General features: G+C 38.8%; 1 protein-coding gene across 1 annotated transcript; it reads right to left on the bottom strand.

Annotated features, from left to right (window-relative positions):
- Window positions 1-22,267: 22,267 nt before the first annotated feature.
- LOC134862576 (uncharacterized) lies at window positions 22,268-25,048 on the bottom strand. The gene is made up of 8 exons (XM_063880572.1): window positions 25,003-25,048; window positions 24,661-24,822; window positions 24,406-24,493; window positions 24,083-24,247; window positions 23,771-23,977; window positions 23,078-23,249; window positions 22,760-22,839; window positions 22,268-22,642 (listed from the first exon to the last, which is right to left on the bottom strand). Exons 2-8 carry the CDS (start codon window positions 24,678-24,680, stop codon window positions 22,349-22,351), a joined length of 1,026 nt encoding a protein of 341 aa, XP_063736642.1. The 5' UTR covers window positions 24,681-24,822; window positions 25,003-25,048; the 3' UTR covers window positions 22,268-22,348.
- Window positions 25,049-25,505: the final 457 nt, after the last annotated feature.

The raw sequence follows: 25,505 nt of genomic DNA, 5'->3' as shown, positions 1-25,505 counted from the left end.
GCAGCGTGTTGGCATCCAACCAGAAGCTGCCGTCCTTAAATGCCATTTGATGCCAGCGCAGCCATCTGTTGCCGTCTTAAGATAGCTCTCCTCACAAGACGCAGGCGAGAGAACGCTTTGCCAAGAGTCGGGTGTATTTCTCACATATGGCTATGAACCGTTCAATATAGGCACAGTTTAGGTAAATTATAACTTCATAAGCTATAACTCGTCACTGTCACTTCAAATCAAATAAAAAACTCTACAGAAAGAAGATGAAGAATAATAAGTTACCCTAAACTATCCAACATATATGCACCGGTGAGCTAATTATCAGAATCAGAAACAAGGTTATTAAAGGTTAACAGACGTGGGAATTTGCCTTGGTGAATTTGGTGAAGATCAATTGTAAGAAAAGGACCGTAAAATAAAACAAGGTTAAAAAAAAAATGCACCGAAATATATGAAAGCATTTAAATATAGTAATGTTTACATGGAATATGGATGAAATAATGATATATCCATACATATAAAATATAACAAAATAAATATTACTTCTATTTAATTTTGGAAGCCAAGTGTATGTCAAATTATGGTCACATGACTGAAATGAACAACAAGCTAATAAAAGGAAAAAAACGTGCTTAGAAATAGACAGTAGAAGAAGAAAATAGCAGGACCTTCAGGGAAAGTAGACAAGAGATCGAGAGGTCCATTCTCATTTTATCTCCTTTGTGTGTGTGTGTGTGTGTGTGTGTGTGTGTGTGTGTAAGTGTGTGTTGTATGGGTAGAGATAAGATAATTACAGCAAGCTAAGGGGGTGAGTTAGGAGTCGGGTAGGGGTGTGCATGTGTAGGAGGTGAAACATGGGCATGTTTGTGGCAGTGGTGTGATACATCAATTACCCCCCCCCCCCACACACACACACACACACACACACACACACCTCCACTGACTGACTCCTCTCCTCCCGCCCTCCTCTCCACTTCCTCCTCTCCATTTCCTCTGATCTCGGCGCAGAGGGCCTTAGGGGGTTAATTAACAGGCTCAGATAATACCGCACTAATGAAAGCAAGACCACTGTTTCTCCTCTCACTCTGTTCCTCTCCCCTCCCTCCCTCCCTCCATACTGCTCTATCTATGCATCTCTTCCCCAACCCGAATCTAAAATCAACGTTAATTACTCGTCTGGGTTCGTGACGACTCATGGAACTTGTGCATTTCACTTATTCATGTATTCATACGTTCTTTTTGGGGAAAATTGTATTGACATTTTGTCTTCATTAAAATCAGAACACTTTATTTACAGCTCAGAAAAAGTGAAGAGACCACTTCAATATTATAATTTTCTCTTGTTTTATTTTTTGTAGATATATTATAGATATTTTTATTGTATTCTATAAACTACTGACATTTTGTTCTCTGTGTTGGAATTCAAGAGACACTGGAATGGCAGCCATACATGTCGAGATAAAGATTCAAGAAAAATGTGGAGTGGTCTCTTAATTTTTTCTGGGGCTGTATAGTGGGTTTTCCCATTTTAGAATAAAATAAAATAATGAAGGTAATTTAAAAAAAGGTTTAAAAAATACATGTATAAACATATGAAGAAAAAGTTAACATGAAAACATAAAGAGTTTAAATCAGAATGTGCAATAAAAAGATAAAGCAAAAGTTGTTTATTTGTGTTATATTTTTATAAAGGATTACATTTCCAATAAGATCCAATCATAAATATAATTAAAATACAATATTTATATAAACATCAGAGGTTAAAGTAGGAACGTGCAACAAAAGTCAACATAAAATAAATGTTATTTTATAGAACAAGGAAAAGAAAAACGTCCAATGAGTTACAATAATATAAAATAAAATACAATTACAAATTGCTATACAAAAGAAGCAGTTGCCAAATAATTATTGACCTTCCCAAATTGAAACAATTCAAGTCCATCGAACGTCTGGTGTTGTCCCACAGTGAGCTCAGTGCTACCACTGGTGTCAGAATATACAGTATATATGTGAGGCTGAGTAACAGTCTTTCTGTAGCGTATATCATTCACTCCAGATCAACTGAAATCTCAAGGTTCCATAAAATGGTCAGACAAGAATCATGGATTTTTTTGCCACTGAAAACTCCTGTCAAATCCAGAGCAAACAGCCTTTAATGTTCAATTAACTGCAAGAAAATATTGACACTTTTTAAATTAACCGCTGAAACACAACAGGTTTTATTACATGCCCTCTACAGTCATTAGAACGGAAATCAGAGGGAGATCAGGGTGATCACAGAGTAAGTCAATTACAGCAAGTGGTATTAATCCAACAGGCCTAAGTGACATGTATGGAAACAGCACATGTTATTGCATCAGCTTAAGAGAACAAATACTGTTTACGGTGTGGATTTTACATTATAAAGGGCTTCAGTCAGTTGAATAAAATCCTTAATGGAATACCAGATCAAGATCATTGACCAAGAGCTACTAGACACCAAACAATTAAATCCAGAAGGCTGTTAAAATCCTAGTGAAAAACCCATCCAATTGAGTTGGGGTTACAACCTACTTTAACCACTCAGTTCCAAGCAAGGCCTTAAAAAAAGGCACACTTTCAGATTCAAGGCTTTATTTTCATATGTAAAGTGTAGATATGGCAATGAAAACTTATGTCCCAGGCTCCTCCAACAATGCAACATTTATAGGATATAAAACAAATGGAAGATAAATAAATATGGAAAGAAATAACAGAATATAAATAAAATTGTGCAAGTAAATACAAATTTTAAAAAAATAGTTAAAGAAAATGTCTATACAGTACACATATGGAATATGAAATATACAAGAGATAATTATTTAGATAAATAAATTGCAAGATGCAAACAGATGAATGCTTCATGGCAGATGAATGCTTCACTAGAGATCTGGTGTTTAATAGTCGAAAAACCCATTACTTGTTTCCCTCTGTTTAACTTAAACAGTGAGGGCAAAACAAATGTCTACTCATCCATTGCAAATATTTCAAACATATTCTGGATTTTTTTTTACCTGAAAATCTTGGATTTCTGGAAAATATTGCTTGTGTGTTTTCCCAAAGGATATAAAAAAAGAAAAATACAACTCTGCAAAAGAGAGGAAGGGAGTCTGGATGTTGGCTGTACAGAGTGGATTACTTGTACATGGATGGTTAGGTTTGGCAATTGAAGCATGTACTTAAAGTTAGGAAGAGATTGTGATTTTGATGGAAAGTCATTAAAGTAAACCTCCAAACCACAATGAGAGTTTTATATGACGATGTTTTGACTCACACTCATGGACCGGTTTATTCATGCTTTAGTTGCTAGCAGGTTTGAGAGTGTTTCTTCATTTCACCAAAGATGTTCTCAGTAGAAAAGATGTCATCAATCCTCTTATGACTGGAGTTTGATTGGTTCATCCAATAATCTCAAGGTTTTTCTTTGATTTTTTATTCAACCCCTTTCGAAGCTGTTCCGAAACATAAAATGGCAGATCTGGTTAACTCTAGGGGACTATCCAATAAAAGTATTTCTTCTTGTTGATTAAAAGAAACAGGGGGAGATGTTGTACTGGTTTGGAAAATATTTGCCTTTGCCAATTGGGCAGGGCTGGCAAAAGATTATGGTTTTAGTTACTTTATATTCATTCAAGACTTCTTTTGTGCTAGTTGGGTACAAGCGGGTACAAGCTGAAGCTTTAATGTGTGGCACAGAAGAGAAAACAGTAAATAATTATAGCTCTCATTACAAATAATTGCTTTCCTCAATATCGTATGCATCTGTATACCAGTTGTGAAAAATCTGAGCAACAGAGAACAGTGAGACAGAAATCAGATGGAAAAAACATGAAAAAAGTGGTCGACAGTGGTGGGAAGTGTGGTGCCACCGGGCCATCCGCATGTGGGCTCTTCTGGTTTCTGGCACAGAGGAGGACATGGATTAATGATGGCAACTTTAGCTCACAGTAGATGTGGATTGTTGAATAACTGTGAGTGAAAAAGAGCTTCTCTTTAATTTTAATCCAAAACGACATACAGCTTTTGCATCTATAAATTGCTCTGCAGAACAAAAACTCTATCTTATCTAACCTTTTTTCAAGCCATGTTTTATACATTCTATCCTAACTTTTTTTTCGAGCCGTGCAATTCAAACCACAATCTTTTGCTTCTACCTAAACATCTCCTCCGGATATAAAACCAAACTTGATTTGTATTTATTTTTAAAGTCTGTGGAGACAAACAGCAAGTAAGCACGCAGCAGGGGGAAAAAGAAAGAAAGAAGGAGTTGAGTTGTTTGGGGGCATAACTCGCTCTCCTTAAGTGTAAAATGGGATGAGATATTCTGCCTCTCGGACTTAACGTAATGTAAGAGAGTGTGAAATTAAACTGCACATGAATAAAAGGAGCCCTTCATTGTGTGCCGCCGACTAGCTTATCTGGAAATTCAGACAACTGGAACATCCAAAGCCTCCAAACTTGTAGCAATCCCCTTTGTGTGGCTCCGGAGCAAACAATGTAATATCGGAAAGCCAGGGAGGCTCCAAATCCTGTGTCAGATTGCCAAACACAAAGTAGCTGCGTCCTCGCATCAAGCCCGTCTGTGTGTATACTTTAGCCCTTATGTGTCCGTCTTTATACAATATAAGTAGAGCGTGCACTCACTCTCCGCTAACCCCATGTGTATGCCAGTGAGTGCTTCAAATAGATTGTTTCCTCTTTAATTCCTGGCCTTTTACCTATTGATATTCCCTGCACCTATCCCCGCGCCTCTCTTAAACCCCATATGTTAATTTGATTTAGAGCGCCTCAAATTGAATAAGAGATAAAGAAAAAAAAAAGAAAAGAAAAAAGAAAACGAGGGTAACGGCAAATGTACTGTTATTAATAACCTAAAGTACCGGAGAGGGCCTAAACTCCTACATTGTGCCCCTCCCTCTTCCTCCCTCCCTCCCCACTTTGTTTTGTCCTCTCTTTCTGTCTGTGAGTGAGTGAGCTAAGTGAAGTGGGTTATGATGGCGGTGTAATCGGCATCCCTCAAACAAACGGCTGGTGCTATTAAGGGCCATTGTGTTTGCTGCAGTGATGATCAGATTCAATCTAGGGAGAACATTCTGTGCTGGAGCTATGGCAAGGGGGGGAGATAGAGAAAAATACCTCGCCTCGTTCCACTCTGCTATTGTGTTCAGGGGACTAGATATATGCACGCTCTTTAAAAGATGCATATCGACTCGGGGAGCTGCAAAAGTTTAGTTCAGATGAATTTGTCTGAGCTCTCTGACGGCACAAAGGGAGGCGAGCATTAAGTGTTGGGTAATGTTTTGAAGATGTATTTGTTTCAAAAAAGAAAGCCCTGCAATACTGCTAGGATGGTGCAGATGAGAAAATCACTTTCCCAAAGCTCTTTGTCCTCGACATTACCTTCTTATCTAAGTCTCGGTTTTCGCAGTCTTATATATCATGTTGTGAAACCACCTTCGAACGGCCTGGTGGAGGACTGGAGGCCGGAGAAGTTTTGTTGTGGCCAGAATGGTGGAGCCTCATGTTCCTCATGGATGCATGCCAAGATATTAGGGATAAATATGAGTGTGTCATGTAATACACTGTTGCTATGATGGAGGAGCCGCAAATAGGCCTCAGTAGTAAAAAATATTTGGCTGGTGCCTTTTTTCCTCCTCATGCTTGCATATAGTTCCTCCTTCACAGTCCAAAATCTCAAAAGCACAACATATTAACGTTCAGTGTCTTTGGAAATGGTGATATTTCTATAATCAGTCAGCACGTTCCTGTCTAGTGGACCATTGTATGAATTTAACCCTAACACAATATAGTCTACAGGTTGATGCTTGGATTGAATATGGGTTTTTCAGCTTATGAAATGCTATAACAACCTTAATATCCGCTTGGAAGGTATCAGTAGAACTTTCCCATTTAGGTTCAATGTAAAGTAGCCTTCCATTTACAGTCTATTTGAAAAATATTGTATTGATTAACATCACTACAGCATTTTGGGTTGGATGATGCCATTTGGAATATGGTTGGGAGGTACCTCAGAGACTGTGAATTTATACACAAATCTTTAGAGGTTCCAAGAAGACACTGTCTTTCCTTTACTGATTTTAACGTGGCTTTATTCACACAGTACTTCAATGAAAAGTATTACTTTCAACTGATGTTCTATGCTCTACAGGGTGTTGTTCTTTCTGAAAACCTTAAAATATCAGTACCTAAACTAAAAGGTACCCTCTGGAGTTCATAAGCAGATCCTGTTATGTTTTATCATTTGAATCTTGTGCCACTGATCGACAGGCGGTAGTAAAGACCCAAAAGGTAGCAAGTGTCAACAAAATGCGAAGTAGAGGAAGACAAAGAGAGCAATCCTGATGTAAACCTTTTCAAAAGCTTTGCATATGCTTCATAAGGAATGAAATCACAATTGCTGACGTCTCAATGATACATAAAAACTCAATAGCATCCATTTAAATCAGTCAAACTAAAACAGTCCAAGCTCATAAACTTACACCAATGTGTCCTTTCTTCAGGGCATGTACCATCAAACTATTACAATAAGGGATAATAATATGATTAATATCCAATAATGAAGGTAATAGTTATGTAAATTGTCAATATTGGTTAGATACCTGTGGCCTTAATATAGTGCTACAAAATCATGTCAGCCACAAACACATTAACCCCCAAACTATTGACAAAGTGGCACCCATATCCGATGAAGTCTGTATCTCATTCTGCCATCATAGAGACTTCTTATGACAGGATTCTCTGATTGGAAAATCACTCTCGTACATCATGTAATAGGACTATATCTCGTACAAATTAGATTATACTGACATAGGGACCCCTAAGGACCCTGCCTGAGACCTACTGGTTCAGCTTAAAGTGGCTCCAATGTTCTGTCATTCTGTTTCTCTCTCCAGGCCAGAGACCCTTCAAGTGCAGTTACTGCCCCTATGGTGCCTCGCAGAAGGGCAACCTGAAGACCCACGTGCTGTGCGTCCACCGCATGCCCTTCAACAACAGCCAGTACCCTGACCGGCGCTTCAAGCGCTCCCGTACTGAGTCCGAAGTCTCAGAGAAGAACCCCGATGAGGCCGTTGATGATGAATCTATTAAACCAATGGCTGGATCAGATGAAAGACATGGGAGTAATGACATTTCGGTTGCGGGGGAGGCCATGTCTCATCAGCAGGAGTAAAACCTCCATGTTTTCGGTTGGTTAATATCATCCAGGAGGTCTGTTGGTGGTGCAATGCATCTGAAATGCCATAGATTTATGTTATAAGACAAAAACTGCCTACAGTTGGTCACTATAAGACGGATTTCCAACAGACCTTGAGCAAATAAGGAAAAGACTTTGAGATCAACAGAACTACATAGTACTTCCTTTGCGATACAACACAAAGTAACCTTTTGTATGTGTGTTAAAAGTTGGTGAACAGTTACTAAGAAAACATAACTTATGTGTTCATGATGAGAGGATTTAGGATTTCTTTTAACCAAGCACAGTGGATTGAGAATGGAAGAACTCTTTACGAAAATGCAATTCTCTGATACATCACAAAGGACAGAGACTTTGGGAAAACCAGAGGAAAATCATTTGAGAGACTTATCCAAAAATAGTGCTTTTATCAGAAAAATGATCCGTGTAAACGATTGAGCAGAACTGTAGGGAAGATGGAGGAGGTGGAAGAGGAGGGCTTTTGAATGCCCCAGAACATAACACCAGTGGCTGCCATTTTCCCAGTGTGAGTGATGAGCACTGTATATGTGTGTGTGTGTGTGTGTGTGTGTGTGTGTGTGTGTGTGTGTGTGTGTGTGTGTGTGTGTGTGTGTGTGTGTGTGTGTGTGTGTGTTTGTCTGTGTGTCTGTGTGTCTGTGTGTCTGTGTGTCTGTGTGTCTGTGTGTGTTCTAGGGTCAATGGCAGTGATGGTGGCGTGTTTGTCAGGGATAGAGGGGAAAGAGAGGGGGGGTGCATTGGTGCCAGCCTGACTGGAGCTGTCATCGCAGAGGAAATCAATTCAACAACACACACACACACACACACACACACACACACACACACACACACACACACACACACACACACACACACTCAGTCCTACAGTGGTAACTCGACTCTGGACGGTATGCCAGGGGGTCAAGTTGAGTCCCATCAGCTGGCCGGAGCCCCGCAAGTCACCTCCTTCCCTCCTCCGTCTCTCCATCCACTCACACTCTCTCTATTACAAGCCCGGTCTGTTCCAGAACAACCTGGAAAACACAACACAAATCAATCAGCAGAGTATTTAAAGCATCCATTAGGAGACGTTAAGGCTTGTTCTGCTCTGCTTCTGGCAATTCAATGTCCGGAGGTCACCTTACTGGCTCCACATCAAAGAAGGACAGGGAGTTTTAGCTGATTGTGTTTTAGCCTCGGCCACATTATGATGATAGATGACAGTTATGTTTTTTGGCAAGAACCTGGACCAAGCTCTGGGGGATATTTCTACACGGTTAGATACAACCAGCTGTGTTATGTACATATGAAAAGGGGTGGGACTTCCTAACGTGAGGAGTTTGACTGGCATTAACTCAGAGAAAAAGCATCATATATCTTCTCCACTGATAACCTCTTTTAAATTTGCTATACTTAAAAACCTTGACAACTATCACAAAACATTATTAGGTATTATTTAACCTAATATTGTAATGTGGAATCTGTTGACATATTACCTTTAATTAAAGTCAATGTTTAAGTTTTTCAGTGTACACTGGTAGGGACTTGATGAAAAGTATGATAATCATTCATCTGCTTTAAGTCTCTAATGATAACACATTGTGTATAAAAAGAAAACAAATTGTTTTATTTTCAAAGAAGGTGTTCTTTGTTGTGTTTTGTTCTTTGACTGTACTGTATGTGATTTATTCCTGAGAAGGGGAAAAAATTGAGAAACAAAATGTTTTGATCTTGTAAAAATCAAGCAACATTGCTTGAAGGGCAAAAAAAAAAAAAAAAAAAAAGGCTCAACTTTGATTTTCTTGCGTAGTGCCGGCAGCTGTTGGTTACTACTGAGCGAGGACAATAAGAAAGTATACCGCTTTGTGTTGTCGGTATTGGTGGTAGGGTCTTGGGTGCTGGGGGTTGTTAATGTTTTTCTGATAAAGAGAAATGATCCGTACTTTAAGGAAAGTCAATATCTTTCCCGCACAAACACACAGGCAGTGGTGGGGTGGGCTAAACTCTTAAAACCCTAGGGCCACAGCTCTGCCTAAAGGAGTTTACAGTCCGACACAATACACTCACACACACACACACACACACACACACACACACACACACACACACACACACACACACACACACACACACACACAGCAACAACAACATGGTTAGAAATACAATCCTGCCGAATGCATCAGGGGATGAAGAAGAGAGAAAGAAGGAGAGTGGAAGTGTCGATGGAAGAAAAAGAAAATAAAGGAAGGTAAAGAGAGTAAAAGTAAGGTTGATTGTGATGTAATTGTGGTTTTGTGTCACTACAGTTACGGAAAAGTATATCAAATGCAGTTTTTTATTTGCAATTCTTCAATTTTGTTACCTTTCGGTAGCCAACAGGACAGTTCTGCCTTATAATTGAGTTTGAAGGGTATGTAGGTTTTAACGCTCTACTGTGTAGTTGGTGGCTGTAGCTTGCTTATAGTTGTGGGTATACGTGTTCCGATCATATCCGTATATTAGCCTAAAGTAAATCAGGCAAAAACAAGTTTTTATAGACATTCCATTTTTCTGGCACCCTCATTTTCCTCCAATCCACCAAAGCATGTGGATCAGTACGGTTTCTCGCTCAGATGAGGCAATCATTTTTTGTTTCGACACTGGAGAGCGCCATTTGTTGTGATTCCTCTGTGACTTGTACTCTTTGTCCATCCCTGAGAATGATACGACACATACCCCCCCACCCCCCTGCTGTAATCCCAAAATAATCCATCCCATTGTCCCCATGCTGTTTGATCTCCGTCAAGCTTCCTATTGAAGTAGCACATGCAGTGTGTTCAATTATAATCACTGGTGCAAGGAGAAAAAAAAAGACAACAATACACAAAAAAATGTAAACCATGCCTATTTATTTCAGCCTGAAATGGATTCTGTAGTATGGAATCTAAGTCCTAATACTGTCCACATTCCTAAAAGATTTCTATAGCCGATTGGGAGCAGGGAGAGAGGTTTTGTTGCAAACTGTAAGCTTATATAAGATAACTTTATATTTAAAATACACATATTGTTGGTCATTATTTATAATTGCACATCTGTTTGACAGAAGACAAACATTAAATAGGTGTATCAATCATGGACTGTTCACTCTTTCTGTCTAGACATTCTGATGTATTTTGAAGCAGTAAGATTTATCTGGTGTTTTTCTTGCAATAAAACCTCTACCTCTGGGAAACACTGTGTTTGTGTCTGGTTTCTTTCAAACCATTTACGACAAAACACTCCAATGAAGAAGATGAACCATTCTGACTGCAGAAAGACGGCTGACACCAAGTACTGAGATGTTTCACTCAAACCAAAGTGATCCTTTGTGTCTTAAAACGTTCCTAGAAAATGGCCCATAAAAAGGATAAATGATCATCTAGAATGATGTTTACTTGTACATGCTACTTTCTATAACTCACCACACTTAGATTCAAAATAAAAAGAGTACTAGAAATAAATTGTGGTGCTGAGAACACAAGTCAATAACGATGCCGAGAGCTCTTTGAGACAATACTTAGGCACAGTGGTGCTTTGAGTTCAATGTTGGGATGGTCAGCGGGCTCACTATGCCAAGCTAACATGCTAAAGAAGTGAATGCTAACCTTGTTCTTTACTTTACTTTACTTTAGTTTTGCATGTAACCATGCTAACTTTGGCTTTGCAGGTATCTTTTGCAATTAAAACCCAGTGTTGGACCAATTACAATTCTTACCCGATGATGGAGCCATGTGAAAAGTCAAAGACTTCATCCTGAGGGGAACATGTATGGTTGCACCAAATTTCAAGAAAATGTGTCCAGTAAGTGCTGAATAATCTAAAGCTTACCTCAGAAGTCAATCTTACAGTGAAATGGTCAAGGGATGATTAAGTTATTGGATCTTCCGCTGGGGACCATGATTGTTGTACAATCAAAAACTCTGCGGCCAACATGCCCAAACTGCTGTCAAGATGCACCCAAGTTTTCAGGAGAGTTCTTAGTTAATTTAATATTTAAACTGTGAACAGATGTCTAGGTTGGTCTTATTTGCAAGATTTAGCTTTTTGCCCCCCCTGGTAGAATGTGAATTGTGGCTGTGAGGTAGAGTTCAATGCCAGCCGATGTAGTTAACATGTCAATGGGCCAAATACTTAAGTAAGATACTTAACATGGCCAAGGTAAGGCACTTTCAGGGAGTTGTAATAAATCGATAAATCAACTTATATAATGAGGTCTATTTACCATTTTTTTTATAACTGGCATTTGATTAGGAACTCAAAACATGAACTCTACTGTAACACCCATAGTTCAAGGGCTTAGAAGTAGGACTTGACATTTAATGGGAAGCTGCTTCCAATACACACATCAAGAATATTTTGAATATCAGTCTTTTTCTCAATGACACTTCGGAATATAAAATGGCGCCAGGAATCAAACGTGTCATTCAAACAATTAAAGGAAATTTATGGAATTTATTGTTATACTAGTAGTCCCAGGAGATATAGGACTCAACAACAACAACAACTATTATTATTATTATTATTATTAGCCTTCTAAAACTTTCCAAAAAAGGCTTTTTTACATGAACTACTTCAAAAGATTTTCTCCAAGGCTAACTGGATTTACAGATGATGATCAGCTTTTGTAAAATGTATGTGGTGTGAATTTAAAACTTATCTTTTACAACAGTGCAATCTGATGTCACCAGAACCAATAGAAAATGTCTGGTAAAAGAGTAACCAAAAGATGTGAAAATTAATCAATATGTGCTGTTCAGAGCTGCTGCATAGAGTCCCATTTGTAATGGATACCTTGGATACATTTCAAAAGTAGTGACGGCTCACATGAAATGTTTTGCAAGTGTAAGGCCTGAGGAGCAATGTAAATGCAAAGCGAAGGAAAATGAGGAAAAAAAAATATCAGCAATGAAAGGACAAAAAAAGGGGGGAAAAGGCAAAGCAGCGTCTGAATTTGAAATGTTGTCCCCAGGATGAGCGCTTTTTACTGTTAATGGAGAAATAGAGTGCGTGGCATATTTAATGGGTTTTGTTTTTATTGTACAGCACTGAATAATTAACTGGGAAGCAGCATGTCACATAGATTTATCTTTTAATTAAAATAACGTGGTTCACGCATATTTGAGTGGTAGTCCAAATAAATGCAATATCCAAATTTATGTTTTGTTTATCTTCCTGTTAATTATCCGGAGATTGTTCACTGTACAGCCCTTCATATTCTCTCCCTCTACATCTGTCTCCCCTCACCCCCCCCCCCCCACCCTCTCCCTCGCTCTTTCTCCTAGTAATAACCAGTCAGGTTTTATTAATTTATGGATAATTGTGGCTACATGAATAAGGTGCATGGCATGAAACCAGCTCATTCTCATAAAGTGAGATGAATGTGTCAGGCTGGCTGATGCCTCCACATAACAGCAATAAAGAGAGGAACATTTTTGTCCTTGTCTCCGGAATCAGACTAATTTCCAATATCTTCCCATTAGAGCTGAGACAAGTGGAAACAACCAGCGACTTCTCAGATGCACGCAACGAAATAACCTCAACAAAAGGACAAAGACAACTAGGTTTATTGTTTATTAACGTGTCGGGATATTTCATGGCAATCAATCATATAGTGTCGAGATATTTCTTTCTGAAACCTCAAGATGGTGCTAGATGTTAAAGTCAGGGGACGAGTTTATTGCAACATTAAGGATTGATCCAATTGGAACAATGCATTTTGGATTAATCTTAAAATAACGAGAGATGCCTTTGGTGGTGCAAGAGGAAATGTCTGGGGATTACCAGCATTGAAAGGCTTCATCCTCTTGTCACCATGAATGTAAATGTCATCGTAGATCCACCAAACCATCCATAGATGTTTCAGTCAAAAGTGGTCCACTGGACGACTGACAGGTCAAACCAGACCAAACTGGTAGAAGACAAAAAAAGGAATTTTCTCATAAACAATGTAGAAATAATGAAGGTTGCACCAACCAATGTTTTTATCTGATCAAGGGTTTAAAATACTGGGTTGCTGACAGAGAATGACCTCCAAACTAAATTGTGTCAGAACTGCCTCTCCAGATTTCTAATCTCCAGATCAGAAGCCCTGAGAGCCACTTCCCAACCCAACAACAATAAGAAAAGGATGTGTTTCCTGTGAATAAATGCAGAGAGCCCTAAAGATCAGAGTTTCTCTCTGACTCAGGTCCATTTCAGAACCGACCCCACAGCCTGAACTCCGTCTGTAGCCACACTATCATCTGTACGAGGCTCCCCCTTGTAGGTGTAGGGTGTATTTACAGCGGCAATATTTGGAACAAACTATCCTATCGCAGAAACAGGTTTGTAAACCTCTTTTCTATTTCAAATGTGATCTTTATGAGCTGTTTGGTTTTTGCAACAGTCCCTGTACAACAACATTTTACAATGAAACGAGCAGGTCTACTGTTTTCTAAACTACAAACTGGTAAAGTAAAGTAAAACAAATTATAATACAGTGTTATATTCAAGTTGTAAATATTTATATGACAATAATAATGTCTTTCTCAATTCTTATCATTCTTAATTTGCACAGTATACAGTACAGTGTGTTCCATAACCCCACAAAGAGCATGGGATGAGGAGTTTATATTTGGTGCAAATTGGCCTTATACTGGGCCGGGTGGACGTATCTGGCCCACAGTGCACAGTCAGCACACTTTAAGCATTTAAATACATGTTTTAATTTAATTATGATGAGTTTAGGAGAAAATGTGAACTTAAAAAGGACTTTTAATTGACCTAAACTAAATATTACTTTCAAAAAAAGACTTGACTAATAAAAAAATAGGAACCAGCATATACAACACCCTAACTTCATTGTCAGTATACGTTCTGTAATTACCAATTAGATTAATTGTATTAATTGTAAAGTATTTCTAGATTATTATATATAGATTTAAGGAACAAATACACACATTTACACAGTCAGGCGTTTCCTAGACAGCGTCTCTTTCCGGGTAGGACCATCAAAAGGCTGAGTCGTCCTGCAAATGGAATCATCTCCCCCACGAATGGGGATGATGCTCATCTAATTCACTGCATGTGTTTGTGTGTGTTTGTGTGTGTGTGTGTGTGTGTGTGTGTGTCCAGCCTCACGATGGGATGTGTTGGAGCGTCTGTCTGAGTGGATGACTGTCATCGCCATCGGCTCCGTTATCTTGCTGACGTCTCCATTACTGTCGTCTGAGGTGGGACTTTAGCGCTGTCTGCTGTCACTCTGCAGTCACACAAACACACACACACACACACAAACACACACACACACACACACACACACACACACACACAAACACACACACACACACATACACACACACACACTCACACACACACACACACACACACACACACACACACACACAAACACAGGAAAGGAATGCCAATACACACGTGTGCAAAGTGACATCACGCTCTTACACCAGAACATGCATGATCTCACTCAAAAACGAAACGCTGTCAACACAAACATGAATCATTCTTCGTAAAATAAGTCTTTTTGCCTTTCAGTGTTTCCATACAGAGGCTTTGACATGAGGCCTGGAGCTTTGGACGTGGTCATGTGTCTCCATCAGGGAGCAGTGGACAGCACATCGCTCATATTCAAAGGCAAAGAGCCCGACCATCACCTCATGCCTTCACAACGCTTTGAACTGCTTCCTGTGTCATTTCCTGTACACCAATCAGGGGTCAGGAGAGGTCGATGACAGGTAACCTGAGTGTGTGAGAATAAGACAGGCAGTTTTTCTTACCAAGGCTCAAGTGTATGGTGAGCATATTGAGTCATTTTATATTAAGATCAATTGAACATTATTTATTCATTTTTCACCTTCTTTTTCACACATGCATAAACAGGACTTATATGCATGGATAACTGCAGTGGTGGGTTTCCATGATCAAAGATACAACAAAAATGAAGGAAATTACAGAAGAAGCAGGTACAGGCCCCTCTGCAGCTCGAGTCAGCCCCCAGGAATACCAGTAAATCCAGGCATATTGTAGAGGATAATGCCGTTTCTCAACTTCGATTCTGGATCAGTTTTGAGAACATTGTAATCTCCAAAATAATTTCTGGTGTCTGCAAACAGTGACATTTGTAAAACAAATTACAACAGAGAAAGAAAGTGAGGGGATGTGTGCGGATATATAGGGCTAGCCGGAGGATCCTTGAGAGCCCCGGAACCTGAGGAATCAGCAACGACTCAACCCCAGCGTTAATGCCCCTATTTTTTCTTTGGACAGCGGCCAGCACTTTTCTTCTTTTTGCAGTGTTTTTGCCTTACTTGAATATATTTTTGTGGAGAGACTTTGGTCATTTTCTTTGCTTCCGTTGGGAGTATTCGGCCTATCATAAAGACTGCATTTTAAGTTGGACATTTAATTGATAATTACTCCAGAATTATTCTGTGTTTGCACTTTTTTAGGAGGTGTGTGTATGTTTTGGGCAATTCAACTGTTTATTAGAAGCCAGACCTACATTGTCTCGGGTTTATTCGGGTGGGGGGGAACATTATTAGTTAGCAGTGATGGGCAAGTTTCGTCCAAAATGTAATACAGTACATATTACTTATTACTGTCTTTTTAAAGTAATAAGTTACATTACATTATTACTGTCTCTCAAATGTAATGCATCACACTACTTTGGTACTACTTTTGAGTTACTTTCACCAAAATAACAGCAAAAGTATGGCTTTAAATGCTAAAATGTAGTTTATTGCAGCTCAATAATTAAAGCTATCTATGGCAGTATGCTGACATTAAACACATGCTCCGTTTAAGTGGGATGAATAATATGTGATAGCGGTAACTTTACGTCTCTGTGTGTTATTAATAACATGTTAGTGGAGCCTCTGCACGGCCCTGTAACCTGCTGTATATGAAAGAGTCTCTATTCAACGTTAGCTCACCTTATCATTGGTATGTTAACGGGGATTTGCTGACAAGCTTTCTAAAAACTGGCGATTCCACAGAGGACAGAGGCTGCAGATCTCCAACACTCTGCCACGAGTCTCTCAACTTCTCGGGGTTCAAGCAGCAGACCAGAGAAAGTTACCTTATGTTGCCTCGGCCTGCGCGCATTCATATGTTTTTCTTTTCTTTTCTCAGAGCCTGCAGCTCTGCATTGTGAATCTGTTTCTGCAACCCTCTTAACCAATAGTAAACAGGCTTACTGAGTTAACATTCCACCTGCACAATTATTTCTCTGGTGTCAGAATGTCTCGCAGTGTTTGTGATTTCTTAGAAACAAAACACCACATCATTTTGGGTTAAAATGTGCTGTAACTGTGTTACTGATGTAACAAGGTTGACATATCTAGTTCCTGCAAAGTATAAATATTGTGTTTTATTTTGAAAGTTCATGGTTAAAACAGGAAGTAGTGTTTGTGAATAAGGTTAATGCTGGTCACTGATTGGTTCAGGGGGTCGGGTGGAAGTTGGCAGAAAGTGAAGGGATGGAGAGAGAGGGGCGTGAGAGTGGTGGCTTGATTGACATCTTCGCGGCACCCAGAGTGAATTAAAGTTAAGAGTTTGTGGCAAATAAGTACCTAGTTAGTGTCCCAGGATTGTCGGCTCGACGGTCTTCATGTGGATTCTGTTCTGCACACCGTCTGCAAGGAACTGGATACCTTTCTACTCAAAGTTTGTCACAGAGTTACCTACGTGTATATTAGCTTGTGAGCAAATGAGTGTTAGCATTCATTAATAAAGTGAATGTACTCTTAGCCATGTTATAGCGAACTCAGCTTGCGCTTTTGACTTCAGTTTGGGGTTTTTCGGCATGAACACCCAGAGAATCTTTAGCAGTTTTGCTGCAAGTAGGTGACACTGAGGAGTTTTGGACAATACGAGAGAGCACGTGGTCGCTGGACACCTTCCTGCCGCCGTTGAACGCCATCTGAGACTGAGGGATCGGAACAGTTGCAGTTTGGAGTTGCAGATGTTCAGGTATGGCTTTGGTTTTATTGCTCATTGGAGTGAAGAGGACAAATAGTTTTGACTTTCAAAGCTCTCAAGCATCACATCAGGCCTGTAACGTGAGGGGTTTTATTTCATGTTATTTGCCGGCTTGTGTGTGTGTGTGTGTGTGTGTGTGTGTGTGTGTGTGTGTGTGTTTGTGTGTGTGTGTGCTGAATGAGTGTGGGCCCACTGAGTTCAGTGTGAAATTGATACAAAGGTGATCTGAACTAGTTTGATATTATAATAATTTCCAGTTTAAGGGATTATTAATCTGACATTATTGAAGGCCCATTCTGACTGTATTTCATGTTGTTTGTTCACACGTATACAGGAAATAATTGAGATCTCTATTTCTTAAACTCATTTCAGTGTGATATTTGGTGATTTCTGTTAATAGAGGTACTTAAACTAATGTGTTTAGTGAAGTTACATTATTTAAAGGTGCTTAAAGGGACTCAAGATAACACAAAGGGTACATTGGTAACATATAAACAGGATAACGAAAGAGAAATAAGACAACATTACCTTATGTATTCTTTATTGTACATTTGATTTATAGAGTTAACGACCTCAGGGCCCTTCCCTGATTAAACTAGGGAATAACTGGGCTACACTGAGAATTGAAACGGGTATGATATTACCCAAATTTCAGAAGTAATGCGTTATATTACTGCGTTACAGCAAAAAGTAATACATTACTGTAACTCGGTTACTTTTGTAACGCGTTACACCCAACTCTGTTAGTTAGTGGACACTTAATGCTTCAGCCCCACTCCTTGCCAGGTTGTATAACCACAGTAGCTCCCAAACCTTTTTCTTGGGAAAATAGGCTTAACATACAAGCTGATTGTTACAAGATGATTGGACAGCATGTACATAACCCAACAAATGCAGCTACATATAGAGCACTTTGAGATAAGTCCTTTATCTGCATTTCCTGGGCGACTTTGTGGGCAACTGTGGCTGCGAAGGAGTGATTTCGTCTTTCACCCAGAAGGTTGTAGGTTCGATCCCAGCTCGTGCAGTCAACATGTCGATGTATCCTTGGGCTACATACTTAACCCTGAGTTGCTCTCGATGGCCAGAGGCAGGCTTTTAGTTTGGATTTTTTTATAGGGTGTCCAATTTCTTTTCAATGGCCTAGCAACGGCGCCGCAGGTGCGAGTATTGTACGGGGGCCCGGGGGCATCTCCCTCGAAAATGTTTGAAATTCATAACTCTCTGAAACACTATTTCCTGCATTTTGAGGTGCAAATTTTGTGGAATACAGCCACGTTTTTGTCTTTGTTACAACATTATGTTTGTGCTCAAGCTGGGAGGAGGTATATGTGTGTACAGTGAGTGTAACTGAAACTGAAAGGTACAACTTAGTTGTCACATACATCTTATATTTTTTGTATTCTTCAATTTAGTTCATCTATATCATATATTTATGCAAGACACTTAGCATACAGTTGTATTGGCTGTGTGTTTGTGATGGTTTTCTGACCTTTCACACCTTTGAACATTCACACAAGAAAACAATTCTTACATGACTACTCTGCTGGAAGAAGCTGGATGTCGTTGTCTGTGTTCTTCCTCTTTTCCTCATCGTTCACGGTAACTTGAAGAAAGAATTTTCATTTAGCCTTATTTTTCATTTCGCCTTCATATCAAATCAATTCAACTATTATAAAGGACATTATCAACTGTAAATATGTCAATAGTGGGAATTAAGTACACTGTTCTCCACAAACAACATCCATTTATCGATCTTTTAAAAGTAAAGGCTCCCTATTATTCAAAGGAACCATACACATTTTGATCTCCGTCATGTGCCCCCCTCCCCACTACAGTTCTCGCCGGTCGCATCGTCCTGACGTTTTTGTTGTTGTTTTTCCCCCGGTTCATCGACAGTTATTGCCACCAAAGAAGCCATAAAAACTCAGAAATGCTCCTATACACACTAAGAAATGGAAGTACCACTGTGTACCTAAGTCGGTACAAATGCTTGTCGCTGGGGCAGTACCCTTTTGAAGAACAGTAATGTACCCATGCTTACGGGTACTTTTCTGTACCCTAGTCATCTGTACCTATCAAGGTACACATGTGTACCTACAATGACTGAAACGTACCTGTACAAATCATTACCACATAATACCCTTAAAAGGTACTAATCTGTTCTTTAAGGGTACTAATCTGTTCTTTAAGGGTACTAATCTGTTCTTTAAGGGTACACGCCAGTAATAATTTAAGGTGGTAAGGAAAATATGCACAAGTAGGTATATTCAAAAATGTTATTCTATAAAATGTCTGCACATTTATGTTCACACCATACACATATAATTTCATCAACTGGATATACAAGTATTCATACAAATGGTCAACCCATAACACAATATTTAACTGTCTTATTCTATAAAATGTATGTACATTTATATTCACATCATATGATTTCATCAACTGGATATACAAGTAGGCTGGATACACATAACACAAGATTAATAGTAATGCAATAAACATGTATATAGATGGTCAATCAACACACAATATCAATACTAACACAATTCAAATTCATAGACATGACATTGATGTTTTAAACACCTTTTCCCAATGTGAAAATCTCTCAGTAAATGACATTTCTGCAGAAAATAGAACATGTAAATAATTGTCAAAAGACAGTGGACATACAATTTTGACCAAAGCTTGAACATTGACATTTAGACAAAATATTTTAAGTAAACAAACAAGCCATCATCAAGTGAATACATATCTAGAGCTTGATGGTCTACCTCATCTCCTGGATGCAACAATGTCCACTGTTCATCAAGTCTGACTTTGAACGCATGTAAATGACTGTCAAAAGACAGAGGGCATAACATTTTTCCGCATAACACCCAACTAGAATCTACATTTATGATGTATTTTAACTTCCAAAATAATGGGATGTCTTCTGCATGTACATGACCTACAATGAAAATGTCATTCAGGGCATACTTCACATTATTAACGTGAAGCTGTGACACACGCTGAAGCATTTTATCCGGAACAACAAATTGGACATCTTGAAAGGTGTTGTGTGTTTTTAAAGTGTTTTGTAGATTGACTGGAAGTGTAGAAAATTGTGTGTTTGTGCTTTTGCTGTAGGATTTTTCATATTCACCCATCAAATCAGAGGAAAATTCCCAGCACTGTTTAAACTGATGGCGATTGCAGAGTGAATGAGTTATATTGACGAAATTTTTGCATTTTCTTGCAATGTCTTTAAAGTATTGATGTTTACTTTCGTACCTCATGCACCACAAGTGGCGAAGGGGACCATACATCAATATTAAACGTGGATAATGTAATAAATAGTGACACTTGGGGGTTAACACATTTCCAAATACATTAGTCATCTCGGTTAGAAACTCTCCAACTAGTAATTTCATCTGTGCAAGGTCATCCTTTCTGATTTGCGAAGCTAAAATGAGGTCAACAATTTCTCTACTAAGCAGGTAAACATTCCAATAAGGAGTACCAGGCGGGACTTGGTGAGCCATTAATATGGGTAACAGTCTGAACAAACACCATTTTTGGCTGGCAGAGCCAACAACAGATTTTCGCAAAACATTTTCGGTTAGAGGCACTGGCCTGTTTGCTTTGTCATTTCTACCTAAACACAATTGTTTAAGTGCATCGTTTATCTCGTGAATAGTAATGTGCTTCTGTTTATGAGCTTCAGAAATGACCAATTTCATGACAAGAGGTATCACCCCCTCCAACAAATCGTGCATGACATCGGGGGGGAAACTTTTGGTGACATCAAAATAGTCCAACACATTAAATGAACAGTTAGCTTTAACACCATACAAAGACATCCTCTCTTTGTCACCAATGACACTTTCAACATGGTAGGCATGCACATCTCTCAGAACAAAATCCTCCTCACAAAATTTTTTTTTCATTTCAGTATAGGATGCCATACAAAATCGACATATCCTGCCTGAACTAAACGAAGTTGAGAACCCTCCTATCATGTGAGCAGATAGATTATCACAAGAAAATGTGGCCAGGGCAGCTTTGAGTGTATGTTGTATTCCGTCAAAACAAACAGTGAAACCATCACATGACAGTGTTCTGAGGTCTTCGAGTATGGGTTGCAGTATTACATCCAACCCATATTCTTTCAAATGTATGTAACGAACCATCATGGCTAAATGAATGTGACTGAGTTTTGATCGATATTTCTCACCAATATTCCCTACAGTGTAATAGAAGGCACATATTTTGTATTTATTCCTTTTAGCACCCAATGGATTAACTATCTCAAATTCGTCTTCATAAAAATGAAGACGCAAAGCCTGGGGATTGTTTTTAAAATGAAGGTGTTGCTTAAAGTATTCCCCATCTGTGTAGTCTCTCAAAACCTCACTGTCTCTAGGTTTGCCCCCATCCGCAATTATCTGCTCCCACACTTCTTCCAGGGAACAGTATTTTTGTAGTACCTGAGTGATTGGCACATACGAAAAATGTCCAGTTTTGTTCCCTTGTGCACTTCTAAGTGTAAAACTGACCGGTTCAATTAAGTCCATTTTAGATTTACAGTGTGTCTTTATCATGTGTGAAGACCGAATTACTTCCCAAGCTTTGTCGAAAAACTGCGTAGAGGACATAATTTGGTTAAGTTCTTCGCATTCAGACACACAAAACCCATTTTTTTCAAGATGATAAGAAATGAATGTGTCGTAGCTCTCTTTGAAAAAGCAGAGCAAAAAGTGGAGATCATCGACAATGTCTTGCTGGACTGAGAGGGGAAGTCCATTTTTTTCTCTACATTTCAAAATGAAACCAAACAAGTTGTCTTTCAGTCCCTCAAGCAGTTGGTCCATACTTGGTGGTGTATGTTGGTCTGGTTCTGGTGGAAGGCATTCAAAACTGGGTTGTTCTATAATGTCATTGTTCGCCGAAGGAAAAAAGCTCTGTCTGTGTTTTCTGTAAACATGCCGTCTGTATGAGTGATATTTTGAAAATGATGACTGACAGCCTTTCAAGCCACAGGTGATGCTAAAATTAGGTTCGTGGGCATGGACAAGTCCAATATGCTGAATAAGTTTAGTAAGAGTGAAAGTTCTGCGGCGGCACTTCGTACACTGATATAATGGCGGCATTTCAGTATAGGAGGTTAATAAGGCGAGTCACTGGTGTTGACAGCTTGTCTCCAGCCACCACTATCTGTGCAATGCACCTCTGAAAAAATATGAATGTGTTTTTCAATTGAGCAGGGTACTCCATATTGAAAACGAAGTACATGCAGAACACTGCTCGGAAAGCCTCTTCAACACCAATACAGGAGCACATCCTAACCCCGTCAACTTCGATGATGGTTTCAGCTCTGTCAACAATAGCAGTCTTCCAATCATGGTCCCTCAGCCTAATAGTTGGGTGCGGGGTGGCCGGCTCATTCTAAAAGGCAAAGAGGCAGTAAAGAAAGAAAAACATAATTATACATGGAATATGGTCAGTAGTGGCAAACCAAAGCCATCACATCTTGTGTCTCAAGCAACAGTTATATCATGTTACCTGTCCAAGAATGATCAAGTTCTCGATTTTCTCTTTAAAGATCGATGGCAAGAGGAGAAGTCCACCCCTGGTGTCAATAGCTTGAAAAAAACATATACAAATTAAACTGTAGTACATTTACATCTGATTTGGAACATCAACACAAGTTTGGTATATAACACAACATGTGTAGTCTTTTAAAAAGAACAAACTGCTCTCAAAACTTTGGTTGACAAGACAAGTTTGCTGTACAAATTTAAGTTAAATTTTACAAATTGGCAATCAAAAAGTAACCAATAGGGTCAAAACCATGTATTGCATCGTCAGTATAATCAGTACCTGCATGGTCCACAGTCAGGGCATCACGTTTTGCATCTAGGTAGACTTGTTTAAGAGGTGATGTGTCCTTCACTAATTTAGTAAGTTTAGGAAGCAGGGAAGTTAAGTTCTCTATGATGCGCCTGTCTACTGGAACTGGGGCAGGATGAATGCAGTCCACCTCATCATACAACTGATTAATAAAGAGAGAGAGGGAAAAAAAATACATTATAATATGCTATAAAATGCTTTTCTGAGTCAAGAAATCAGGGACATAGAACTGAGATCAGGATACATGAATGCTCTGGAAAATACAGGAACAACAAATTCAATCCTCCATCGGCTTAAGGTTGCTTCATATTATTTTGACAGAGGGTCATAAAGATTCTATCATAATCTATTAATCTGTTTTGTTTTATTTGTAATGATACAATGATCATCATACAGCAGTTAGATGTGTGTACCTTATGGCTTTTGTAACTTGTTGCAATTCAGACAGTAAAGACATACCATCATGGTAGTTTTGGCCAGAGATAGAGATGGAGGACTTGTATATTAATTTCAAAGAATGCCAATGGTTGTACATCTTCGTTTAAAAACGCATACAAAAAAACAGACCATTTCACTGACCGCTGCTGACCAATCATGTAAATAAGTTTAGTCAACGAGTATTTGGTAAATGCAACCTCTGCTATCAGTCAAATGTCAACTTACCCCAGAGGGTGTTGAAAGAAATGGATATTTTTTCAACAGGTCCTCCACAGAAATTCCCTCAGCGATTTCTGAGCGTCTCCATGAGAATGTCCTGGTCATGCGGTCTTTCACGATCATCATGTCAGGTTGCATCTTTGTGTATTGTTCTGTTAGAACTCTGACATGGGCTTCAATAGAGGTAGCGTCTTCCCCAATCACAGCAAACTCCTTTATATACAAGGATTAACATAACAAAAATGACATTACCATATAAAGTTGAATATGACATGAGGTTCAAAAGCTCAAAAGTGAAAATGAATGTGGCTTGCTTACTGATGCACTTCTAGCCTGTTTATGGACTACAACGGCTGATTCATCCACGGTCTTGGACTTTCTGGACTCGGCATACCTCTCTTTGTACTTTCGAACTTCTACATCATGAACTAGAGGAGCACGTTCAGTCTTGAATTTTCTTTTCAATGACATATGCCAAGTATGCTGGAGACCAAAAAAACAAAAGCAAAAAACAACACATTCAAATTCAACATTCAGAAACGCACAATGCACATCACATACGATTATACAAAATAATGAATTTATATGCAGTTCTTGATAAATATCTATACTGTTACCAATTCCATCCATGTATAACTTACATAACCATTGCCATCGATGTCCTTCAGAGAGGGGTATTTCAAGATGAATGCTTTGGCAACCTGAATATACTCCTGGTTACTTGGAAACCTGTTTCAGTAGTGACACAATTGTACACATGGTAAGACATGCTATATGAAATCATCTGTCAGTCCACAGCTCATATGAACTACTGGATGAATTGTACGTCAGCACAGTTTTCTATGAGTCGGATTGAGTCAAAGCTCTCTAATCTGAAATCTGATACCCGTACTTACATTGTGTACTGTGCCATCATCTCATACAAAGTTCGTACGATTATGTTCCGGTATTTTGGAATCTTGTGGCATGGTTCTTTTGCATCCAATTTGTGCTGCACGTCATATGGGAAACGTGGAATAGAAATAATGGCTGGAAGTGTTTTACGTGCTGGCCCCACACTGCAAAAGTAGAATATCATTGCATGAGGCCTCATTCAAATTAAATCAGACTACACTGCCCTGTTAAATATTCATCAAACCAAAAGAAAAAAATAATGATAACTAACTAAATAAATAAATAACTCCCCTCTTAAACATTGTTATACACATTCTAATAGTATAGTAATACAAAACACCTACCTTCTTTCATTTGATGCTGGAGTCTCAATAAATTGATCATCCGATGTCAGCACTTCCAACTCTATTGTTATTTCTTTGTTCTGCTCCACAAAGTCTCGTAATTGCAGTTGCTTTTTAAACGATCTTTCAAATAGGTAAGACATCATTGCTTCCGTAAGGCCTCGTCCCAACGTCTCTCCGTCCACATCATTGTCTTAAAAAAAAAAAAAAAAAAAAAAAAAAAAAAAAGATAACCGGTATCAGTAAAGTGTTCATATATCAACACCAACTATGTTAATATACCATTAAATATGCATAATACTGTATCCAAGTCAAATAAACAGATATGACTTCATATTACAGGTACTTATATTTCTACCGACTGTAAGATACTCTGACTTGCTTCAAAATGACACGTGGGGCAATTTGAAAAACGTAGCCTGCAGTACCCTAATGTAATAGGATACAGATAATTTAACAATTAAAGTAACTGTATGACTATAAATAACCGCACAACATAAGAA

The sequence above is a fragment of the Eleginops maclovinus genome, chromosome 4 (assembly GCF_036324505.1).
Source record: "Eleginops maclovinus isolate JMC-PN-2008 ecotype Puerto Natales chromosome 4, JC_Emac_rtc_rv5, whole genome shotgun sequence".
NCBI classification, from domain to species: domain Eukaryota; kingdom Metazoa; phylum Chordata; class Actinopteri; order Perciformes; family Eleginopidae; genus Eleginops; species Eleginops maclovinus.
This window is presented reverse-complemented; position numbering and strand designations above follow the sequence as displayed.